The sequence below is a fragment of the Gobius niger genome (assembly GCF_951799975.1).
Source record: "Gobius niger genome assembly, chromosome: 3".
NCBI lineage: Eukaryota > Metazoa > Chordata > Actinopteri > Gobiiformes > Gobiidae > Gobius > Gobius niger.
The window spans coordinates 20,762,674-20,783,971 of NC_136854.1; the positions used below are offsets into that span (position 1 = coordinate 20,762,674).

The window sequence follows — 21,298 nt, forward strand, 5'->3', positions numbered from 1 at the left end:
TATTCTGAGAAAGTAGTGTGTAAAAACGGCTTATGTTTTCTGTATGTTTGTATCTATACTGGTACTTCCAAGCTACCCATTTGTTATTGTGCTTTAATTTGCGTGTTGATTTAGTTTGGATGTCCTTCTTGAGTACCAAATTTAGAATGATTTGTAGCAGTAAAGATTGGTGTCACGCATGAACCAACATGGTAGCGTAATCACCAATGAATCCATTATTTCTATTGAATAATTTCAAACAATACATCATGTGTCACAGTGTCTACTTTATTTGTTACATGACAACTAGTTTGTTATACAAAATGCACATTGCTATGGCCCAGCGTGGTCAGCGAGGGGTACTCATCATGAAGCATTTTCCAAAGAGAAAACACACACCTTAATGTCTGTAACTCTGTAGCTAAGTTAGTACTGACTTTCAGAGCTCACAGTACATCCAGGGCCTTTTGAACGCGTTCTCCTCTGGCCGCACTCTTTGGTCCCCTGGCCAGAAACTGCTTGCAGTCCCCAAGACTCATTATAAGACCTGAGGGGACCTGTCTTTTCAGACTGTGGAATGCCCTGTCTCTGTTGACTCTTTTAAAAAGGATCTGAAGACATGTTTATTTAAGAAAGCTTTTGGTTGATGGATTTTCACTAGTGTCACTTTAATTTTACATATGAATATACATTTTTATATTGTTTGTTTTATACCAATCCTTCTGTACAAAAGGATTGGTAAAAACAAACAATACAACACAATACAAACACTTTAGAAATAAACTTTACATACTTACTTACTTACTTAGACCGAAAATTGGGTATCTCCCAAAGATTTGTGGATTCTTTGTAAAGTGTGTTTTACGTAACAAGACCATTTCCCATTGCAGTCCTGTTGCAATGATATTATAAACAAATGGTTCATTCTGGCTGCCATTAGTACATACATGAACTTGTTAAGGTCAATGCGCCGTAAGACACACTTGGACTGCATTGGATGTGGAGCAGATCAGCACGGCGTTGTAAACGAAAAAATTATCAGGACGGATGGCAGGCAGTCAGAGATATAATATTGATAAAGTATCCCTTGGAGCAGTTTACAGAGCAGACTATCTGAAAGGATGGCAAAAGTGCAGTTTTAACTTCTAACTCCTGTACTGAAAGTACAAGCATATGGAAGACAATAAGGCAGCTGTTCTGACACTCCCTCCCCCTATTAGGACACACTGGGGAATTAAGACAATGCAAACATCCGGATAGAGCAGTTTCTGACTATCCTAAATGCTAACACCTGCAGAATTTTCCCAGAACTAGAGCTATATTGCATCATGCAATACAGGGAGAGATAACTTCCTGTATTAATTTAGGTTTTAGCTTAGTTTATTTGAGCAGCTTATATTTTCCTAATTTACAAAAATACACATTAAACAGTCACAGATGGAGTATAGTAGGCTGAAGCAGGAATCTGAGCGTCTACCCCACATTCAACGTTATAAACATTTGCATTTCACAGTAATACAATTTGAGGACTGTATCCACAAATAAGAATTAAGCACACAAAAAGTCTATTCCTTGAGTAGACAGGTGTCCTCAAAAAGGCATTTACATCAGAAGAAAATAAGATTACATGACTGGAACGCATGTTGCTTACATTTCCCGTAGGGAGGAATTATTTACATTAATAACAGCAGCTGAACACGGTTTGACTAAGTAACGGCATAAAAGTCAAAGCAAGGCGCATGCAGCTGTTGTAGCAAGAGAATAAGAAGTTCATGTGTTTGATTTTCCATACACAGGCACATACACTATGTGCATGCACCTTTTCATGAATCACACTTATGTGATGATATTAAACAATGCATTTTAAACAATGCATCTTGCCAAATCATTGTTGTCATTACTATCACCACTATGATATGATTTATGTTTAAGCGTTTTCTTTGTTGTTGTTTATGCTCTATATAGTGTAGTATATTTTAAAAAGCCAGGGTGTGGAGTGGGCCAGTTGAGAGTGGGCAGTAACCTCAATCGACAAGCCCGCACCCAGCTGCCCTAACTAGTTGACTTTGTTGGTGAAGGCGACGGGGGAGCAAACTGAAGATAAGGGCTTTTATATTTCAGGGTGGGTCACCTCCTGCTGACCAAAGACATAAAAAATCCATAATGCTATAAATAAAGCTTTGGTCAACCTAATATTGAAGTACATTTTTCACACAGTTTTTACTAACATGTTACTAAAAATACAGGCATATTTGGTTTTACCTACAAGGCTATGATAACAATTTGACTACTGCTTGTCCTGAAGGGTCTGCTGGTATCAGAAAAGAAAGATTAAAGGGTACATGATCTCGTGTGAACTTCCCTGTGAATGTTGAAGAAAACCCCAGAGAAAAAAAAAATCTGAAAATGTTTTTAAGATAAGAAAAAACACAATACAGTTTGTCTGCTCTTTGTACCAGTATTTGTACCAGTTTTTCTTTGTGGTTTATTCATGTATTTACTTATTCATCTGTGCATGTATCTTCCTTTGGCTTTGCTTTTTGTGCTGAACTCTGCTATGTAAAACTTGTAGAACTCAGATGCTCAAATAAAACAAGATGATGATGATAAGTATTTCAGTGATGCTTCATTAAGGAGTGGGACATCATAATTCAGCTAGATTTCATGCACACAACAATCAAATATCCTGTACAATTTTGAATAGGGTCATTTACCAAGCGTTTGCCCTATTCAACACCCGTCTTGATAAATGACCCCCTAAGTTTGCCTGTTCCTGGTAGACTTTTGCAACTTAATGGCATAAATGTGTATTCCACAAAAAAACGAAAATAAGAAAAAAAAAAAACACACTAATTGACCTCTCAATCATTTGTCATATTGAGAGATTTTCCTCTGAAAAAGACATAATAACCATAGGGAAAAGTCGTAACAGGACTGTCCTATCCACTCTCCATGGGCAGAGGGGCGCATCCTCACACTGCAAACACGCATGCGTCAACGAAGGAGCGTCCCCTGATTTGACAAGCCCCTGAACCAACGCGAGCGCACTATATTGCAGGCTGAGCAGTGCCTGGCGCACCCTCACTTGCACCTGCTCTCTCCATACAGCAGTCGGAGCGCTGGGAGGGGCAATATTTAGCAGTGAGCGTTTAAGAGGAGGAGGCTTTTCCGTAACACCGAGACAAGCGTGTAGCCTCATTCAGCTTCAGCACCACATTATTGAGGAAAGCGTCCAGATTGAGGCATTTTCACAGTTCAGCGTGGGATAATTCAAGAAGAGGACAATAACTGTGGGAATACCGGCGTTTCGCTTAGTTTACAACCGCACAAGAGGAGTCATCTCCATCAGAGTACGGTACGTAGAGAGAAGGATGCTTTGGATGCTGTGGTCTGACGCCTGAAGCTAGCAGTCTGATAGCATACTCTCGCTGCACCCATGATGTCTATGGTTGCACCGACAGCACTGCTCCACTGTTAGCGTTAGCTTAGGCGAGGTCCGGCTTTTCATGAACAAAGTGCCTACGCGAGGTAACGGGGAAATGCAAGACAATATTCAACAAAATCAGCGCTTGACATGTTCCATTTGTACGGCCACAGTTTGCCCAACTGCGCTTATTATGTTTGGCTAAATCTCAGCACCTGCTAATGTTCTTTGCATGCTACAGCAGTGCTATCCAGAGAGCCAGTGCTGAAAAGGTCCCCGGCTCTCAGGATGAGCTCACGGGCAGAGCAATGCTAGCTGCTATGTTAGCCCATTAGCTCAGTTAGCCCAACACTCGTGCGCGTCCAATCACTGTCCCACACCGGTTTTGTTCTTTGTTGATGAGCAATCTGCGGACGGTGTCAACAGTCCTCTTTGTTGGCGATGGTCGGAGATCTCTGTCCATCACTTGCCTGCTAGTTCCGTTCATAAGTTCACCCACGCGCCCACTGTAAACATAAGTCCGTTTTAGTTTACTTGTTAAGATGTCATTGTGCTCTGTTGTTCAACAAAAAGAAAGACAAGTTTATGCATTAAAGGAAACCGTCATAGTCTGGTCTACATGAAGCAAGGTGATCATTATATTTTTTTTTATTCGGCAAAAGTAAAAATTTGCTTCAGCATTTGCTCTTGGACATAGTGGTGTTGGTCTGCTCATAAATGAAAGAATGCCCTGTGCACAACATGATGTTGCTGTCTTTTGGCTTTTGCTCCTGTCTCGGCTTGTTTCTTTGGACTTCAGTCAGTTTCGCAGATACAGCAGTGCACTGTGGCCTTAGTCCCAAGCTGCATTGACCCACTGTAGCTGGCAACACCCCCTGAAACTGGATCTGACCTCCCAGCAGCCTCTAGAGGGGTCACTCAGAGGCTGTATTTAGAATAAGAAGTTTTGATGGCAAGGAGGTATGCCAAGTGTCAGCCATAAGCCAAGTGTCAGGCATGGCTATGGACACTTTCAGTTCATGCTTACACTGTCAGAAAGTGGCTGTGAGGATCATCAATTCTTTTTGACATATCAGATGAGATGAGTGAATAATACATTCATAGGAAAAATAATGACTCACTTTCTCAAGCCACTTGACAGTATTAATTCTTCATTCACTCTCCGCCACACGGTAGTAAGCTGTATGTAGCCCCAGCTGACCCTCTGACCCCTAGCACACTTCACTCACACCATATTCACCATATTTACAGGGTGATGTGTCTTGCCCAAGAACACTTGGAAAGTATGAATTGGCAGAACAGAATTTATTCACCAACCTTCCGGTCATTATCTTCCTTATCACATGAGTCGCTGAAGCCCCTCTTAAATTTAATATGGCATCAATGATTTGTTGCAATGATACAGTAAATGAATGCTCTAAGCGCTGTAAAATGGTAACATTTGTCTTTTACTTGACCCATGCATATATGCAGAATCTAATGTCAGCATCTCAACAGTGTGGCGTTGTTTTAGTTCTTTGTTGTTATCCCTTCCAATCAACCCAAATGCCAACATCCTTTTTACTACATTTTCTATTTGGCTTTGGAATGTCTTTTTTTTGTCTTTTCTTTGCAAATACAAATAAATAATAGAAAAAGCTGTGACACTGGTTACAACATTCTCCTGAAAGATTATTAGCAACAATAATAGTCAGAAAGGTTTTAAACACAAAGCATTGTCTAACAACGTTTATTTGACATTTTCTGGTCACTGTTGACTTTTTTTTGTTTAATTTGACAAGTGTATTCAAGAACCTAAGTGGTATATGTAAGTGAACTTATAATTTCAGTTATTGGAGTTATTGCAATATGTGACTTGGAATTTATGTTTTGCCCATTGCTCCATTATTACGTAGCAATTCTGTGTGAAAGTATGTGGTCATTAGCAGCAGCAGCGCATTATGTCGTCCGTCTCCCAGGAGAGGCAGTGATATTGGCTAAACACTGAGAAACCCCCTGTTGTTGACGCCGTAGCCATGGCACCCCCACTCGCCGGAAGGCCATTCCCTCTGTCCGCTACTGCAGTTCAGTGGAGCTTTTTCATTCAGTTTAACCACGATTAGAGTTGAGGTTTTAGAAACAGTGCAAATGAATCAGCAAGAACTTTACCGCCTGAGACCTGGGAGAAATGCTTTTATCCTGATGATGGTGGTAAAAAAAAGGAAGTGCATTTAAGTGACCATCAAACCACTGGGTATTGTTGTTCTTGCATATTTTTCTTGACATGGCTCGCTGAATATATCCGCCCACACCCAAAACGATTGCATTTTAGATACCGCCCTTTGTCTCTTAGGATGCTATATCCACCAGATGCTGGATGCGCAAATCCCAGTATGTTCCACTTTCTCCTATCTGTCTTGTGTGCCATTATCACTCAGTGGAGCAGAATGGAAAAGGCCCTTTATTGTTGCAGGAGGGACAATAAAGTGTTGAAAGTATGGTGTCAGCAGCTGTTGGGTGCAGTGAGCGAGAAAGGGGTGATTGTCTTAATCATTTTTTTTAGTCCACTCATAACCCCATTAACTCTAACCAGGAGGAAGTGTAAGCGTTCCAACTGTCAACCCTTTTCGTAGCTCCACTAAATCAATCTAGTTGGGCCATCCATCCTGCATGCTCGTCAGTTAGAGTGGGTGTGGTTGAAAAACGTTTATGTAAGGGCTGGAAAAGGCTTTGAACACTGCCATTTTGACAGTTTGAGTGAGAGAGATTTTATTGGAACATTATCTATTGTTGTTTGAATAAACAAAAACAGAATACGACAACATTTTCTTAACAGGTGGCGTTATCTGGTACTTAAACTTTTCTGTGGAAACTAGATCGCTGTCTGATGATAATGTGAGTTGCTATTGCTACCCAAAGTCTTACAATTGTGCATTGTTCACTCACTTCTCGGTATCACTGTGGAAGTAAATTGTGTCTGGGTATGGGTGCAAACAAATGTATATAAATCAATTTGAAATTGCACTTTGCATGGGCCTTTGCAAATGCACTGACAGACTGAACAAACAGCACAATATCCTGTGGCTCGTGTAAAAAAAACCTCCTAACTCCAAAGTTTAGCTCTCCACAAATATTTTTTTTTTTTAGATTATTTAGTTGTTGACGCTCTTGGACTTCTTTTTAACACAGAATCTTGATGATTTTTTTTCTCTCCAAAAATATATTGCAAATGCAATGCTGTCTAAAAAATCAAGCTAAGAAATTGGATATATATTTTAACTAAACTTTTGTAGCTCTACTTCTCAGGCATCATGATGGAACTGTGGTTGCCAAGCTGTGCCTGCAAAGCCCAGACCACAAAAATACAAAGATATATCTTGATCAAAATTAAATGAATATTTTATAGTTTGATGCTGAGCTAAAAGGTCTATATCAAAGTCAGCAAGACAACTACAGTGTCGTCAAGCACAAGGTCAATAATAGTCTTTTGATGAAGCTGCACATGTATTTATTACAGAATATCAGTGTAGATTATACTAACATAGTGATTAAAGATATCAACCTCTGTTTTAGTTCAACGCTGAAGACTGAAGAATGCTCCAATTATAAAGATTGTTCTGTCTGGCTGCCTTATCTAATTGAAACATTGCAGCAGAAAACGTTTTGAAGATGCTCCTCCAAGATGTCACACTTGGTATAATAAGTTCTGTCTGCGTTCGACTGCTGTCGCTGTCTCTTTGGAGAAAATATGGATTCCGACTACAAAGGCTTGGTAATACAGTTGTCACTACCAGCTGGTCACACATGTCATTGTCCAATTATACCAAGAGCAGCACACTTTTAATGGACACCAACCATCTCTGTCTTTTTGTGCATTAGAACAGTTTCAGAGTTTAGAGGCAGTTCAAATAAACCTCTCTTCTTTCATCACTTTGAAGAAAAACTTGCAGACAGTAGAAACTTGTATTTTCCCCACATTTCTTGACGTCTCAGAAGAGCTGGCAGATGCACAGGGTTTGGTTTAATAATTGTTTTTGGTTGGCTCATCTCATCGGGCTCCATTCACTACCCATTACTCACAAGTATAGTCTGTGCATATTGCCACCTCATGCTTTGATTTGATCAGGAGCTTTGTTTCTGTCCCCCCCACCACTGCCCACTCAGTGCCACTGTCCCACCCCAGCCACAGGCTCCTCCTCCTCACTGTGTGCTCTGTCATGGTGCATTAACTTCTTTATTGTTAGATGAGGCTTTTCTTCACTACCTCAAAATACATATTCTGACCAGAGGCAATTCTAGCAGCTGACAATTGTGGCTCAGCACAGTGGACTTGTCATGTTGGTTTGCTGATTTTTGCAGATAGAGTCATTTTCTATTAGTCTCCTTCTATATATCTTTAGATGTACAAATACCCTGGAATTCTTATCTGATAGCACACAGAAGTTGTGTCGTTATGCTAATCGGGGATTTGTTTTTGTTTTAAGTGTCTATTGCGGGGTCCAATGCAAACACAGACTTGCAATATGATTTTGGTGTGAAGAGACATGATGTTTGACTTTTGCAGAAATTTATTCTGGGAGGAGACTGTTGATGAGACTGCTGTTCTTTTCATCTTCCATTACTGCAGAGAATTTTCCCCACAATCCCCAAGTCTGTTGTCGGATTATAATCCTGCGTTCAACTTTGGGATTGACCCACTTCCACTGGACGAATGTCAGGGCCAGTCCCACTGAAAGAGTTGGGTTAATCCCACCACATGTTGTCAGCATGACGAATGCCAGCTACCAACACTTGTTTGGTCTTTTATCAACATGTCACATAATCAAATGGCAGCGCCTTATTTTATGTAGCCTGTTTACCATTTTGTCAACAGTCTTTGTGCTCCCTTGTCAGAAAACTCTTCTCTCTTGTCATGTTTGGTATTTGCAGAAAAGAGCGTGGTTTGTTTATAGCCAGCCTGTGATCACTCACAAATGTTGAAAGTGTGGTGGATGCCTGTCAAATGAATGCTTGCATTGTGCACAGAAAGGCTAGTCTGGAAAGGACCAGTGCCACGTCACATGACACATGCTGTGCCATTCACCGCTTTCACCGACTCAGAAGAGCAGTATAAACTCATCACTCCATCACTGTGCAGCATCATTGCCTCTGAACACTGTTGTCCTTACAGACCGTGGCTGAAGTATTTAGATCTGCACCGTTTGCATTATATCTTTAAATAGGAACTCCCAAAAAAAGATGACTAGCGTGAGAAATTCTAAGGTTACGCTCCACTTTGATCACTCTCTTTGAGCCGATGTGTAAGCTGGACTCTGGAGAGCAGTGATATGACTGAGCCCTGACTGGAGCTTTCAAAAACCCTCAGTGATTTCTCTGATTCAGCTGCATAGAAACTCAGTGGCACCAACTCATGTCTAACAGTAAATGCTTGCACTGCCTATTTTACCACCAAAGGTTCAAGAGAATCTCCAGTGATGTTGAACGTCTGGATGACGCCAACTTTAACGTATAAGGACTCTTTGATAGCAATTAAGATATAAAGTATGTATGTTCTACCCTTTGAATGGTGAAAAGTTCTTAAAGTTCCATTACAGTTCCATTACAGGAAAACCTCACATGACTGAGACCCATCCATAGTAATAGATGACAAATCTTTTCCTATAAGCGCTAGTCTCTGAAGTTGGAGATCCCTATTGTTTGCTTGGCCAATATCATTTAAACAACACAAAGCTAGTCACACCTGGCCCAGAGGTAATTGCATTTGTTAGCAGTTGTCTCTGCGCTCCATCATCTGCGTTATTTCCACAAGAGCTGACTCAGGCAGAAGCAGAGGTAATAATATTGTTTAATGGCCAATAAAAAACAAAGCGTATCAAGAAGAGCTCACACAAGGTGACAAATGAACGGACTTATTGGCAGTGGCAGCTTGTGGAAGGCATACTCCAGATTTCAGCTGCCTAGAATGATACTTATCTTTCAGGAAGGAGGACGGTGCTGGGGATCACAGAAATGACTAAATAAATACTCGATTGTGGTAGTAAACTTCACACTTCTTACTTAGCGTCAACTTTATCTCAATTTAAAAAAAGGCGGCCTAAAATTGTTGTTTGCTGGTTCCTTAAGGTAACTTAAGGAACTTGACGTAACTAACAAAATTGTGTGTGCAAAAACACAGAAACTTGGCACACCTGCATGATTTTGTGATAATTTTGTTGTTCTGTTTTCCAGAGTTCCGCCTCTCTATTGTTAAACTTGCTTTTTTAAGAGGTATTTAGAAAAACAAGCATTAGAAAACATAACTTTTGAACTCACTCAGGCGCATTACATACGTCAAGACCGAACGTGAGCGAAAATCAGATCCAATCGTTTCAAAGGAGTTCACCCCTCCCACCTGAAAATGGAGCCCAATGTACGAGGGTTTGGTAAAACCACTAAAGAATTCTCCAGTTTGTTGCTATTTTCTCTCCTCAGTGGAGAGCTGCGTCCTGTAAGAGCGCCGTCCACACGTCAAGTGGTATTGGTTTCTGGTATCGAGACCTCATGAATGAGTACGAATATGAGTACAATGTGGTATCGGCCTGATACCCGATACTGGTATCGGTGCATCCCTATTTACCTGTGTTGAACTGAGCAAGACACTTCACCCACTGCCTTTGGGCAAATGTGGTGTGTGAGGTTGGTGGTGGTTGAACAGGCCGATGGCCGCAGATTGGCCGCTTGGGCTGAAAGATATATCTTTATCGTACCAATATCGAGATATGAACATTCAAGATATCAATATCGCAGAAGAAAAATATATTGTTAGCCTATTTATATCGAGATATGAACATTCAAAATATTACAATTGAAAAATCAAGATGTAAACGATATAGATTTTCATCAATAAAACTGTACTTTTTGTATTATGATTTTATTTATTTTTCAAAAATGCTTAGTTTTCACCAAACCTATAGTAATCGTATACATATCGATATCGAGATATCTGGCATGAATATCGAGATATGTAATTGTGTCCATATCAGCCCTATTGGCCGCCTCACTTAAGTCAGTTAACCCCAGGGCACCTGTAGCTTACCACCACCAAGTACTGACTACAGTGTAGCGCTTTGAGAAGCTTGTCAACTCGCGTGTATGGCATGGATCTATCATAATAAACGGTGTATGGCAACCTTCTTATTTGAATCATTCAATCTTAGGGGCCAATTTTTTTATTCCTTATTATGGGCTTCTTAAACAGTTGCCTCATTAAATAGACTACATCAGTATGGTAATCTATGAGCCTGATGTGACTCTACTGAAGCCTCCCGGCATGTAGCGTTAGCCGTAGTTCTATCAGCGTGTTGTACACAGGTTAAGGTGAAGCAGACTGCTGTGTTAGCACATCGATGACAAACATTTCACATCTCTGAGCCGCTGCCGCATGGTCCGTGGTGCCAGCTGCTTGTATTGTACTGTGTGCATGTAGAAGGACCTCTGGCCCAGATCTGTCATTCTGTTTGCATTCTTTATCCCCCTCTGCCCCTTTGACAGTGGCAGCGGAGTGTGCCATTCCCAGCTGGTCCATTCTCAAACTGCTTACTATACGCAAGCACATCCTCTCTGTAACAACAGACTGCTCTCCAAATGCCAACTGCCTCCCCCCATATAACCCTGATGGGCTAAACAGCTATGTAAACGGTTAATCTGCTGACTTTGGGGTTTTCTTTGATGTGTCTTCCTCTAATTTCCTGTTTTATTCTACCTGCAGATATCATGACGGCTGCCACGTCCCCCATTCTGTTAAAATGGGATCCAAAGAGTTTAGAAATCCGCACGCTAACAGTGGAGCGTCTGCTGGAGCCCCTGGTCACACAGGTAAGATCTTCACACTGGGACTAGTGAAAGTGTGTGTTTGTCTCCATCATCGATGTCACTCCTCTGTAAACAAACACACTATTTGAGCTATGCATGTTTTATTTAAGCTGCTTGTATTTTTAACGCCTCAGCATTGCAGTCTAAAAAGCAAAAGCTCTATTTCATCAAATACTGCCATTTGAACGTTTGTATTGGTGTTTGTGCCCTCCACTGACACAGATAATTGTAGCACACAGTAGAAAAGTATTTTTAGTGAATGCTAACAAGTTCACTAACTGGACCTTATAAAGTGTAGCATCACCAAAGGACATTTCTTAAATATGCCTGAATGAAACAAATACAGGTATGTTTTGATTATATAATGACAATAAAAAAAATCTGTTTTGCATTTGTCGCTTTTATGCATTTTAGTATTTTACAAACATTGTGATGCAACTGATGGTAATCATAAGAACATGTTGTGCCACATTTACCCAAAATGCAATCCGTCTGAAACCCCCAAACTCTTGACTCCAACCCTCCAATTCAAACTACATAGTCTTATTTATTTATTATTCTGAAGAGTGTGCCTTGTTGCTCTTTTTTGTCCTCGTAAAGGTCCTGTAAGAGTAAGATCAAAATGAACTTGGTGCGACCTTGTCCATTGTGAGTGACTGTGAATAACTATTGGGTGTTTTATGAAAGTCCACATTCAAAAATGCTTTCCTCTCTGATGTACATTGTTGTACAGACTTGAGTGCTGTTAAAATGTATATTTCTTGTAGAAGTACATAGACTGCTTTACGATAGATCGAACACACTGTGCCTCCTCAGTGACAGCTGTGACAATGACTTAACGTTAAGCGAATGAAGGGATAGTGAGCTATTAATTTTTACATGTACATTATAATTAGTTTTATCTAAAGCTGGGCCTACACCATGAAACTAATTATGTTACTGACAGGTCAAAACTGCTCCAAAAATGTCATCCTCTCCTGTCACAGCTCTGTACATTTTCTCCGCTTGTTGCAGAGAGCGATGTTGTGCTGATGCAGTCTGTGCTTTACACTTAACAAAGCTCCAGTGGTTTTGAAGCTGATTAGAAGTGAGTGAGCGAACCACTGTTGATGTATTTTCCCACAAGATCCATACCTCTATATTGCAAGGCTGCTTTCTACAACAATGCAATTGTTATTTAGCTGTTGATGGATATTCAGTATAAATACAATCTATTGCCTAACGTGAAATCCTCCTCAGTGAAGGGGATGTCAGCAAAAATGTGCTCACCACACACATTTGGGAATAAACACTACTAAGGTACTTCATCTCCTGCAAAATTACCTTCAGAGTGTGAAAGATTTTAAGATATGAACATGTAGACCTCAGCTTCTATGATCCTGTCAGTTTGGATGATTTAGTGAAGTCGGGTGACTAAAAGTTTGTGCTGGGGGAAGGCAAAAGTGCCCAGATCATCAGTGCTGAAGATACAAGGCTCATTCATCAGGACCTCTGCCTCTGTGCTCTCTCCAGGGAAGGTCTATCTCGAATGGCTCTTTGCTTCACAGTCTTAATAAAGATGCTGTTTTTCAACAGGAAATTGGAGCAATTACAGGGCATGGTTTTGTGCAGCTTTGACTGAACTGCTACATTATAGACACATGGTCAAATGTGATTTTTTTTTTAAATTTTATTAAGAAATATATAAATATAAGATTTTTTAACATTCACAATATCATCAAGAAATGGCAATTTCCCAATTCCCAGATATGAGATCAACTTTCTTTCCTCTGCTCCTTGACCTAATATATATTATTATGTACGTTTATTTTTGTTTTACTCTGAGACATTAGTTATTTGACATAGATTGTCATGGTGCTTGTAGTGTTGAGTTCGGGAATTGTACAAGCACTTAATAATTTCTTGTCTCGCATCACTTTTTTTAGCTGCAGCTCCAGAGACGAGGTCTGTAAAGTAAACCCACTGAAAGAAGTGTAATTAGTGAATATATATTACATCGTACTGCCTTGTGTTTTTGCTTAAGCATGACAGGCTCTCACAGGCCAAACTAAACTGTATTTACCCCATCGTGAGGTTCATGTCTTGAGAGAGAAAGAGTTACAGCCGTCCACTGTGGCGCGGATCGTCCCGCTTAGCGTGAATGCGAAACAAAGCAAATGCACATGTTCACCCTCACTCCCCCACAACCCCTCTCCCGATCTGGTTGAAGGATAAAGCGTGTCTCCACCCCAGTACTTCTCCCTTAAATGCGCTAAGTCTGAGTGGCAAGATCACAAAGCGCGGGAAAATGTCATCAGACAGTAATCATTGTTAAATTCATAATAATGAGAGTGAATCTATTCATTGCAACCTGCCCCCTGGGAGCCCCGTAATGCATTGTCCAATTTCAATATGGAAGTATCCACGACACAGTTTATATGCTGGGCTGCGACGACTCTATGGGGTGCCTCATTGCATTCTCCCTCAACCCAAACTCCCTACATTATTCATTTCAGGTAAAACGCTAACGTTAACTTACCTGGCATTGGCTCTAGAGTTGTAGGTGATGGTCACGCAGATGAGTCATGAGGTTCGATGTATTGCTGCCTTTCGCACACACCTTTTTCTGCAAACGGATAACTGTCTTCTATCAACTGTCCCTCTGCATTGTTATAATACCCAAAATATGTCTATTCATCTGACTTGGTCCTCTTTGAACGCTGATAGACGTTCTGAGGGCCGTCGTCTCCTGCTTCTTGGATGATTCCAGCTTCTAGAAAGTTTTGTTATAGTTGTAAACCAGGAAGTGCGCTGCAACTTCAGCAGATGAGACGGTGGCTGGTAAGGCTTACTGTGCCTACACAGCGGTAATCCACCCAGATCATATATTTTTTTGAAAATTTAAACGGTTATTGTTATAGTCAACATTATTATCGGGGTTTACCGCTACACTGGTAACCGTGACATCCCTAATCAGTGATAAAAGTTCAAATCTTGAGCTCTGGCTTAAATTTGCTTAATGTGGATACACTGAGGGTTGACATACTCCAAAGCCACGTCTCCTGGTTTCTTTTTTAATGTGATCCCCACCATGCTGCATTTGACAGGTGTAACTCGGAAAATTTGAATATCATAAAAAAGTTAATTTATTTCTGTAATATGACTTAAAATGTGAAACTAATATATGATATAGACTCATGACATGCGAAGTGAGATTTGTCCAGCCTTTGATTTTGGCCTACAGCTTTTAAAAAACACATTCAAAATCTCAGAAGATTAGCATATTGTGAAAAGGGACTGTATTGTGGCTCAAAGTGTCACCTTTTCATCAGCTAATTCATCCAAATTACCTGCAAAAGGTCCCTGAGCCTTTAAATGGTGTCTCAGTCTAGTTCAGTAGAATTCACCATCATGGGGACGACTGCTGACCTGACAGTAGTGCAGAAACCAGGCAAACACACTCTCATTCATTCTGGCCTACATGCAAACGCCACACAGCAAGGCTCCATATGGCCTGGGATTCGAACCCGGGACCTCCTAGCTATGAAGCATGAGTGCCGATCACTGTGCCACCGTGCCACCAATGATTGGAGTTTGAGATTTTTTGAGTCCAAGTTCAAATCCGAGTCATTTCGGACTAATTTGAGTCAAAGTGTAAAGTGTTTCCAAGTGTTTTTAACTTTGACACTTCCTACTCTCATGTGCTAAATCCCTGACCTGGAGGTGCTGGGAGGGAGTAGGACTGTACTTTACACAGCGTTGTGGTGATTAGTATGACAGGCGTGTCATTATGTAGAGTGGCCTCTCTTATCTGGTGCCGTCTCATTACAGCTGCAGTGCTGGAGGGTCAGCCCTGGATGTGGTGAAGCACACTTTCATCTGTCTTCGGGCATTTTCCTCTGACACCTTGCAGCGTCAGCACATGGCCCCCCCCGGAGCACTGAGCAGCAGCCATGTACAGCTGCCGCTTATCTGCAGCCTCTCTGCTCCTGCACACTTAATACACTCACTGCATCACTTCACAAGCACACATCAAGGAAACACACAGCCCACAGCTTTTTTTGGGAGGGCCGTTTGTTGCACAAAATCCAATGAGTCATGTATAAACTTTTCAAGCTTTTGGATGGATGGATGGCTTGTCACTTTAAATTTGGGCTAAAGCCATTTGCCTGGAAAAAGTGCATGTTCCCCTGGTGCTTACACAGCAGACCAAAGTGGGCAGCGGGCGAGGTTTGCTATTTTGAAAGATTGCCCCCAGCAGTTTTAACTCAAGGCGTGAAATATAGCAGAAGACTTACCGCAACATTTAGGTACTCTGAGAAATACTGACCAGTACCTGCTGAAGTAGAAGAATTAATGGAAAAACTGTGCGTGAAATGAAGTTATTGTTGCTGCTTGTTTCACCAGTTTTGAACTTGGACTTTAGGAAATAGAACAAGTGTAATTAATAATGTCGCTTGGTTGTAACATCAAGTCACCAAAGCTTTAACATAGAAACATTTATGTATCTTTACAATTGCAGAACGTATTTATGTGAAATTGTGTTAATGCTTGTTTGGCATCTTCAAAGGGCTTTCTAAATGGGCCGACAGGGGTCCTGCCTCCCTGTTGTGCTCGGTGTGTGAAGGAAAGCACCACGAGGAACAGGATGAAAGGGAGAGATGGAGCCAGATAATCATGAGATTTAGTTGCACATTTAGCTGTGGACTAACTACACTGCAGGCAATCATATCTTTACTGATTTCTTAAACATCACATTCTTTATATCTAAATATTAGTCAAAATATTCTGCACAGTAAGTTGATTTACAGCTATTTTTTACAAGAGGAAACAAGTAGAGTATACAGTTTGGCTCTTTATTTCAAAGATTTTGTAGGAGTATTTCAGCTGGTTTCACCAATTTCTTTGCAGATTTTGAAAATGTTTGCTGATCAAGGAGGTTCCAATATCTGTCATTTGTGATGGTTTGTGATGGAAGTGCATTCGTCTTGATGTAAGCCTTTTTTTTTTAGAAATGACTTGTTTCTCCTTTCTGAAGTTATGTCAGAAACAAATTTGTACGACCTTCCTCTAGACTTCAGGCTGGGATTTGAAAAGGCTTTGAAGTCGGCATCCATTTAGATATTATAAACTCCAGTGTTTTTTAGTGGGTACAAGAAAACCTCATGTTGCATTTTTGCATGTTCTGCAAAAATATGCCAGAGTCAAATGAGGACCTAATTTGGACATTTGTTATTGTGGCTTTAAACTTATCTTTGCAAATGCAGGTGTGCAAATGGTTTCAATCTCCAGTTTGTCACCGCAGCTCTCACCCAGCACTGTTTTGTTTTTCATATAATTCTTATTATAAACTCCAAGGACTAATAATGCCCGTCCTTTTTCTCATAAACATGATGAATGGTACTGTTAAGTCATTCCTGGCATCTTAACTAATTGGATTTATATTTTTGCACCTTTTGTCTTTAGCATCCTCATTCTTCACAATGCAATATGCTGTGGTAGATAGTTTGGCTCCAACTGTTTGTTGGATGCGTATTGTTAATGGGCTCAGAATAGTAATTAAACACTGCATGCCATTTGGGTTGAAGAGCTATTGTTCAGATTTGAACGTGCCAAAACAATTGTTACTATATAGTACCAGCTTATCAGCTCGGAGAGAAATTGTACAAAAAGTATGTAATTCTGTATGGCTGAAGAGTGAATCAGTACATCTTATTAGAGCATTATTCTACACATCATCACATAAATCTCATGGACTCAATTATAGCTTTGTGTTGTTTATGAGTGACGATGTATCTCAAGTTGCTACTGTTGTCCACAAAGAATAAGTTTAGTTTGTTTAGCTCTATGTGATGCATTGGACAAGGGTTCCCTATAGAAATCTAAACCTTTCTTTATTATAGCTGTATTTTATGGAATGAGTCCTATTTGAACATAGACAGGGTAGATATTACATGCTATGCTGTACCTAACCCCATTTGTTCCCTTAGTTTGTTTCTAATCCTACTTGACTACTTGTTACCGAATGTCTTTATCAGCTTCTTGTCTCTTCCTTCCCTCTCTTATCATAGCCTACCATATTCCTAAATTAAAGTAAAAGGCTATTTGTCATTTGCCACGTCCCATGAAAAAGACAGTGATTAAAGTAGGTCAAATGCCATGCTGTTACGGGACCTTAGTCAGGCTTTCTGTAGAAAAAGTCTCCCTAATAAAAGGTTGGACTGTCACATCAAATACCAGCATGATTTTGACTTCTTGTCTTTTTCTTCTATATATAATTATACATAAGTATAAGTAGTATAAGCAGTGGTATATATAATTATATAAGTATATAATTTTGTTTCACTTGCACTATCTTATTTGAAACTGGTCCACTGGGGGCTCAACATGCCTCTGTGCAACTGGCTGCTGGACTTTTTTACCGGGAGCCTGCAGCAGCAACACCTCCAGATCCATCACAAGGAACATGGGTGGGTCCCCAAGGTTGTGTGCTAAGCCCCCTTCTGTTCACTCTAGTTGTTTTGTTAGGGATAAATCGACTGTCATTTTGATGGTTTAATTACTCTCTCATTACATGCATCTTTAGACATCTTAACATATTATTTTATTTTAGTCTAAATGGATACTAAATATGACTTCTGAATAGAATCCTGGGACATGAATTTTGCAAACAGAAATGTGTTAAAACGTATGCGTGAAAGTCTGAAGGGCTGGCGACGCTGCAGGGCCACATCTGCATACATTGTCTCTATTAATGCTCTTATATGCAATAGAAGCTAGTAGGTAGCTTAAGATCTGCCCACTGTGACAGCCTCGGACTGGGTTGCCAGGTCTCGGCAGCCAAATCCGCCCAAAAATATCTGAAAACAGCCCAAAATCGTACCAGTTTACAGAGCCACGTGCTCCTTCGATGATGAGAAACTGTGCCCCTTTCTCCCTCCCTCTCTAAAATAGCTGCTCTTCGAGCCGTGACTTTGAGGTTTTGTCATTAGAAATACAGATTTTTAGGAAGGAATAAGCCACAAATAAGCTATTCATGGAAAACAGCACGGCAAAAAAAAAAAAAACGTGGAAAGTTTATTCACTCATTGAACTTCGGCCCCCCGTCCTAAACGGTTGTGTAAAAAAGAATGGATGTGCACGTGCAATGTGTACCGAGGCGTGCCTGTGCGTTGTTGGTGCCAATTTACATAGAGCGAGCGAGCTCTTTAAAAGGCTCTTAAGTAGAGGAGTGTTTTAAGTGTCATTCAGGTACCAATATTTTAACACAGGGATTAGTGCGTAATTCAACATGGGAGGCAGTGCAGCTGTTTTATAAGAGAGAAAGACACGTGGTGATTGGAGGTTCTTAGCCTACCTTCAGAAATGACCCGTGCTGCTGCGTCTGTAGCCTTTGCAGACTGGGGTGCGGCGTAGAGCGTCACCGTGCACCCGTGTGTGCTCAAGCGCTGTCTCAGCCAAGGTCTTTAATTAGGCAGTTACTGCTGCTGATCCAGGACTAAGATCATTTTTGGGACAGTTTTCTTGGGCTAGAATTCGGGACTGTCCTGAATTTTTCAGGACGTATGGTCACCCTACGGAGTGCCTGCTTCAGTCTGAGTGACTTGTCCTGGCACATTTGCTGGACACCACTTCCTATGCGCAAATAACAAGTAAAACTGATATCACTGACCAGTCAGTTTGGATCCTCATTATTTGAATATTTGCGGGAATTCCACACTGATTTCAGAGTTTGCTTGATTTTGTGTTAATAGTTAAGATCACAACATTGTGAAATCTGGAGGGACTGATTACAGCAAGGAACTTCCATAGCCTCCCCCCATTCCCTATAAGGCTTCCCGCAGCTAATAGTGATGCTATTTCCATATTTTTCATGGGCTTTGAGAGCACATCATTATGATAAAATAAAAACTCCAAAAAGTCAGTTTATGTGATACGGATTCTTCAATATGACTATGTTGGAAGCCCTAAAACAGGGGTAGGCAAGTTTTCTCGGTGGAGGGCCAGGATTTTTCATCGTCAAAAGACCAAGGGCCGGACCCCCCAATTGAAGCAATTGAAGTAAAGCATTACTTTCTGCATATGCCAGTGTTGTACATCATATACACAGGAAAAATGTCCGTCGTAAATTAGATAAATCACTTAAAATCGCTTGAATAAAGGTTTTTTTTATGTTAAATTTGAGTCGGTTAAGCTAATCTAAGATCAGATAAAAACACAGGGAAACACAGAGAAATCCCACTGGAAATCAAACAAATTAACTTTTACTGTAAACATTTTTAATTTTTCACTTGAAATTATACAAAATCATCTGAAATAAGAAAGAATAGGTTTTTCATCTGCTTTAAGGCCAGACCAAATCCACTCAATCTTTAGATTTTATCTCTTAATTCAAGTAGATTTAAGTAAGTATTCTTAGAGTATTCTTTTAGGATTATAGCCTAAAAGGGTGCTCTGCTAAGACATTTTAATGAATTGACAGTATTTTTCACATTTCTAGAGTTCTTTAACAGGCATTTGATCTCTGATTTGGATCATAATATCACTCAAAATCATCTCCAATGCCAGAGTTGCATGATGGAGGGCCGGTTTTGGCCCCCGGGCCTGACGTTGCCTACCCCTGCCCTAAAAGTTTGAAATGCTTTACCCGTGCTAAAATCCTGCCGACATATTTATAATGTAGCTGTTGATTCTCAGCGGCAGTTGCCAGCTGTTGGCTGTGACTCTGCAGTGATATAAGCAGCCAACTTATGACAGTCATTAGCCCTGATTATGTACAGTAATGGCACTGAAACACACAATAATCATTCATGGAAACCGCTACAGCAGCAGTAACTGCAGCTTATGTGCAGTTTATGTGCAGCTTATGTGCAGCTTTTCTATGGCTCTTCCAACTTATTTCCTGATGTCATAACTCACTTTATCTCATCATCATCCTTGACACCTACATGTTTTGGTGAAGAACCCAACTCTGAGGAGTGATTGAAGAAGTGGTGGATGGTCTGTTATTGTGAAAACTTTTTTTTAGAACTTATTCATCTACACTAGAGACTGCTGTTCTCATGCTTGAGTTCCCCTTTATCTGTAGTTATTATGTTTCCTGTAGATCTTGGTGGTTTTCGAGTTCAGAAATTCAAGTTCAGTAAACAACACTGTGGTTTATTGTTTTTTTTTGTTTAATTTTTTGTTTTTTGTTTAATAAAAGAAGAATATTCTAACTCCTAGATAAATGTTGATGTCTACCCTTCAGAATAGCGACCTCATGGCGACGTGAAAACAGGAAGTGACCTCCCTCTCTCCTGGTGCAGCTGAATTGTTTGCCTTTTTCAGTGATTTGTTTGCCTTTTTCAGCTAACCACGTTGTTTTTCTGGATACTTTTGTACGTCTTTACCGTGTTTTTGTGGAGGTTTGGTGGATTTGTTTACTTTGAGAGTCCAAAATGGTCCTGAAGAAAGCAGCTTTTTGAAGGTAAACAAACTGCTAGCTTATCAGCTAAACCCATTTGAGATCTACAAACATCTTCTTCTGAGACACTGAACAGTGAAGAGGCACCAAGAGCCCCCACACCTGCAGCACAGAGGAGGAGTCACAAGAGGAGCTACAGGAAACAACAAAAGGGACCAACGAGGAGATGGTGATAGACTGTGGAGGGAGCTGTGCAGGAGGAAGAGGAAGGACAAGGTGGAGCTGACCAGTGTAGAACACCACGCTCTGAGACGGGGACAAGCCCAGGAGGCGGTGCACCGTTTCACATGATCAGAGGAGACAGAGGGCAGCTACAGTTTCTCCATCCTCCAAGGTCATGCGGGTGGAGTGGCTGAAGGACAACGAGATCATCGACCCGGCCGAGGACAGGAACTTCTACATCACTGTGGACCACAACCTGATCATCAAGCAGGCGTGTCTGTCCGACACGGCCAACTACACCTGTGTGGCCAAGAACATCGTGGCCAAGCGCAAGAGCTCCACCGCCGTGGTCATCGTCTACGGATTTCCATCAACCAGTGCTCCTCCTGTGACCAAAACAGTGAAGATGGCGGCCGCGACACAACGATCTTTCACCAAAGAAAAAAAAGAGTGGAAAA

The 21,298-nt window shown here is 40.8% G+C and overlaps 1 protein-coding gene across 1 annotated transcript in view; it reads left to right on the top strand.

Moving 5' to 3' along the window:
- The first annotated feature begins 3,022 nt into the window (after positions 1–3,022).
- The window catches only part of ctnna2 (catenin (cadherin-associated protein), alpha 2), a 237,820-nt gene continuing 219,544 nt past the window's right edge, over positions 3,023–21,298 (top strand). The window contains exons 1-2 of the mRNA XM_079553918.1: positions 3,023–3,334; positions 11,130–11,236. Of these exons, the coding sequence (XP_079410044.1) occupies positions 11,135–11,236 (102 nt within the window). The 5' untranslated portion in view covers positions 3,023–3,334; positions 11,130–11,134. The remainder of the gene's footprint in view (positions 3,335–11,129; positions 11,237–21,298) is intronic.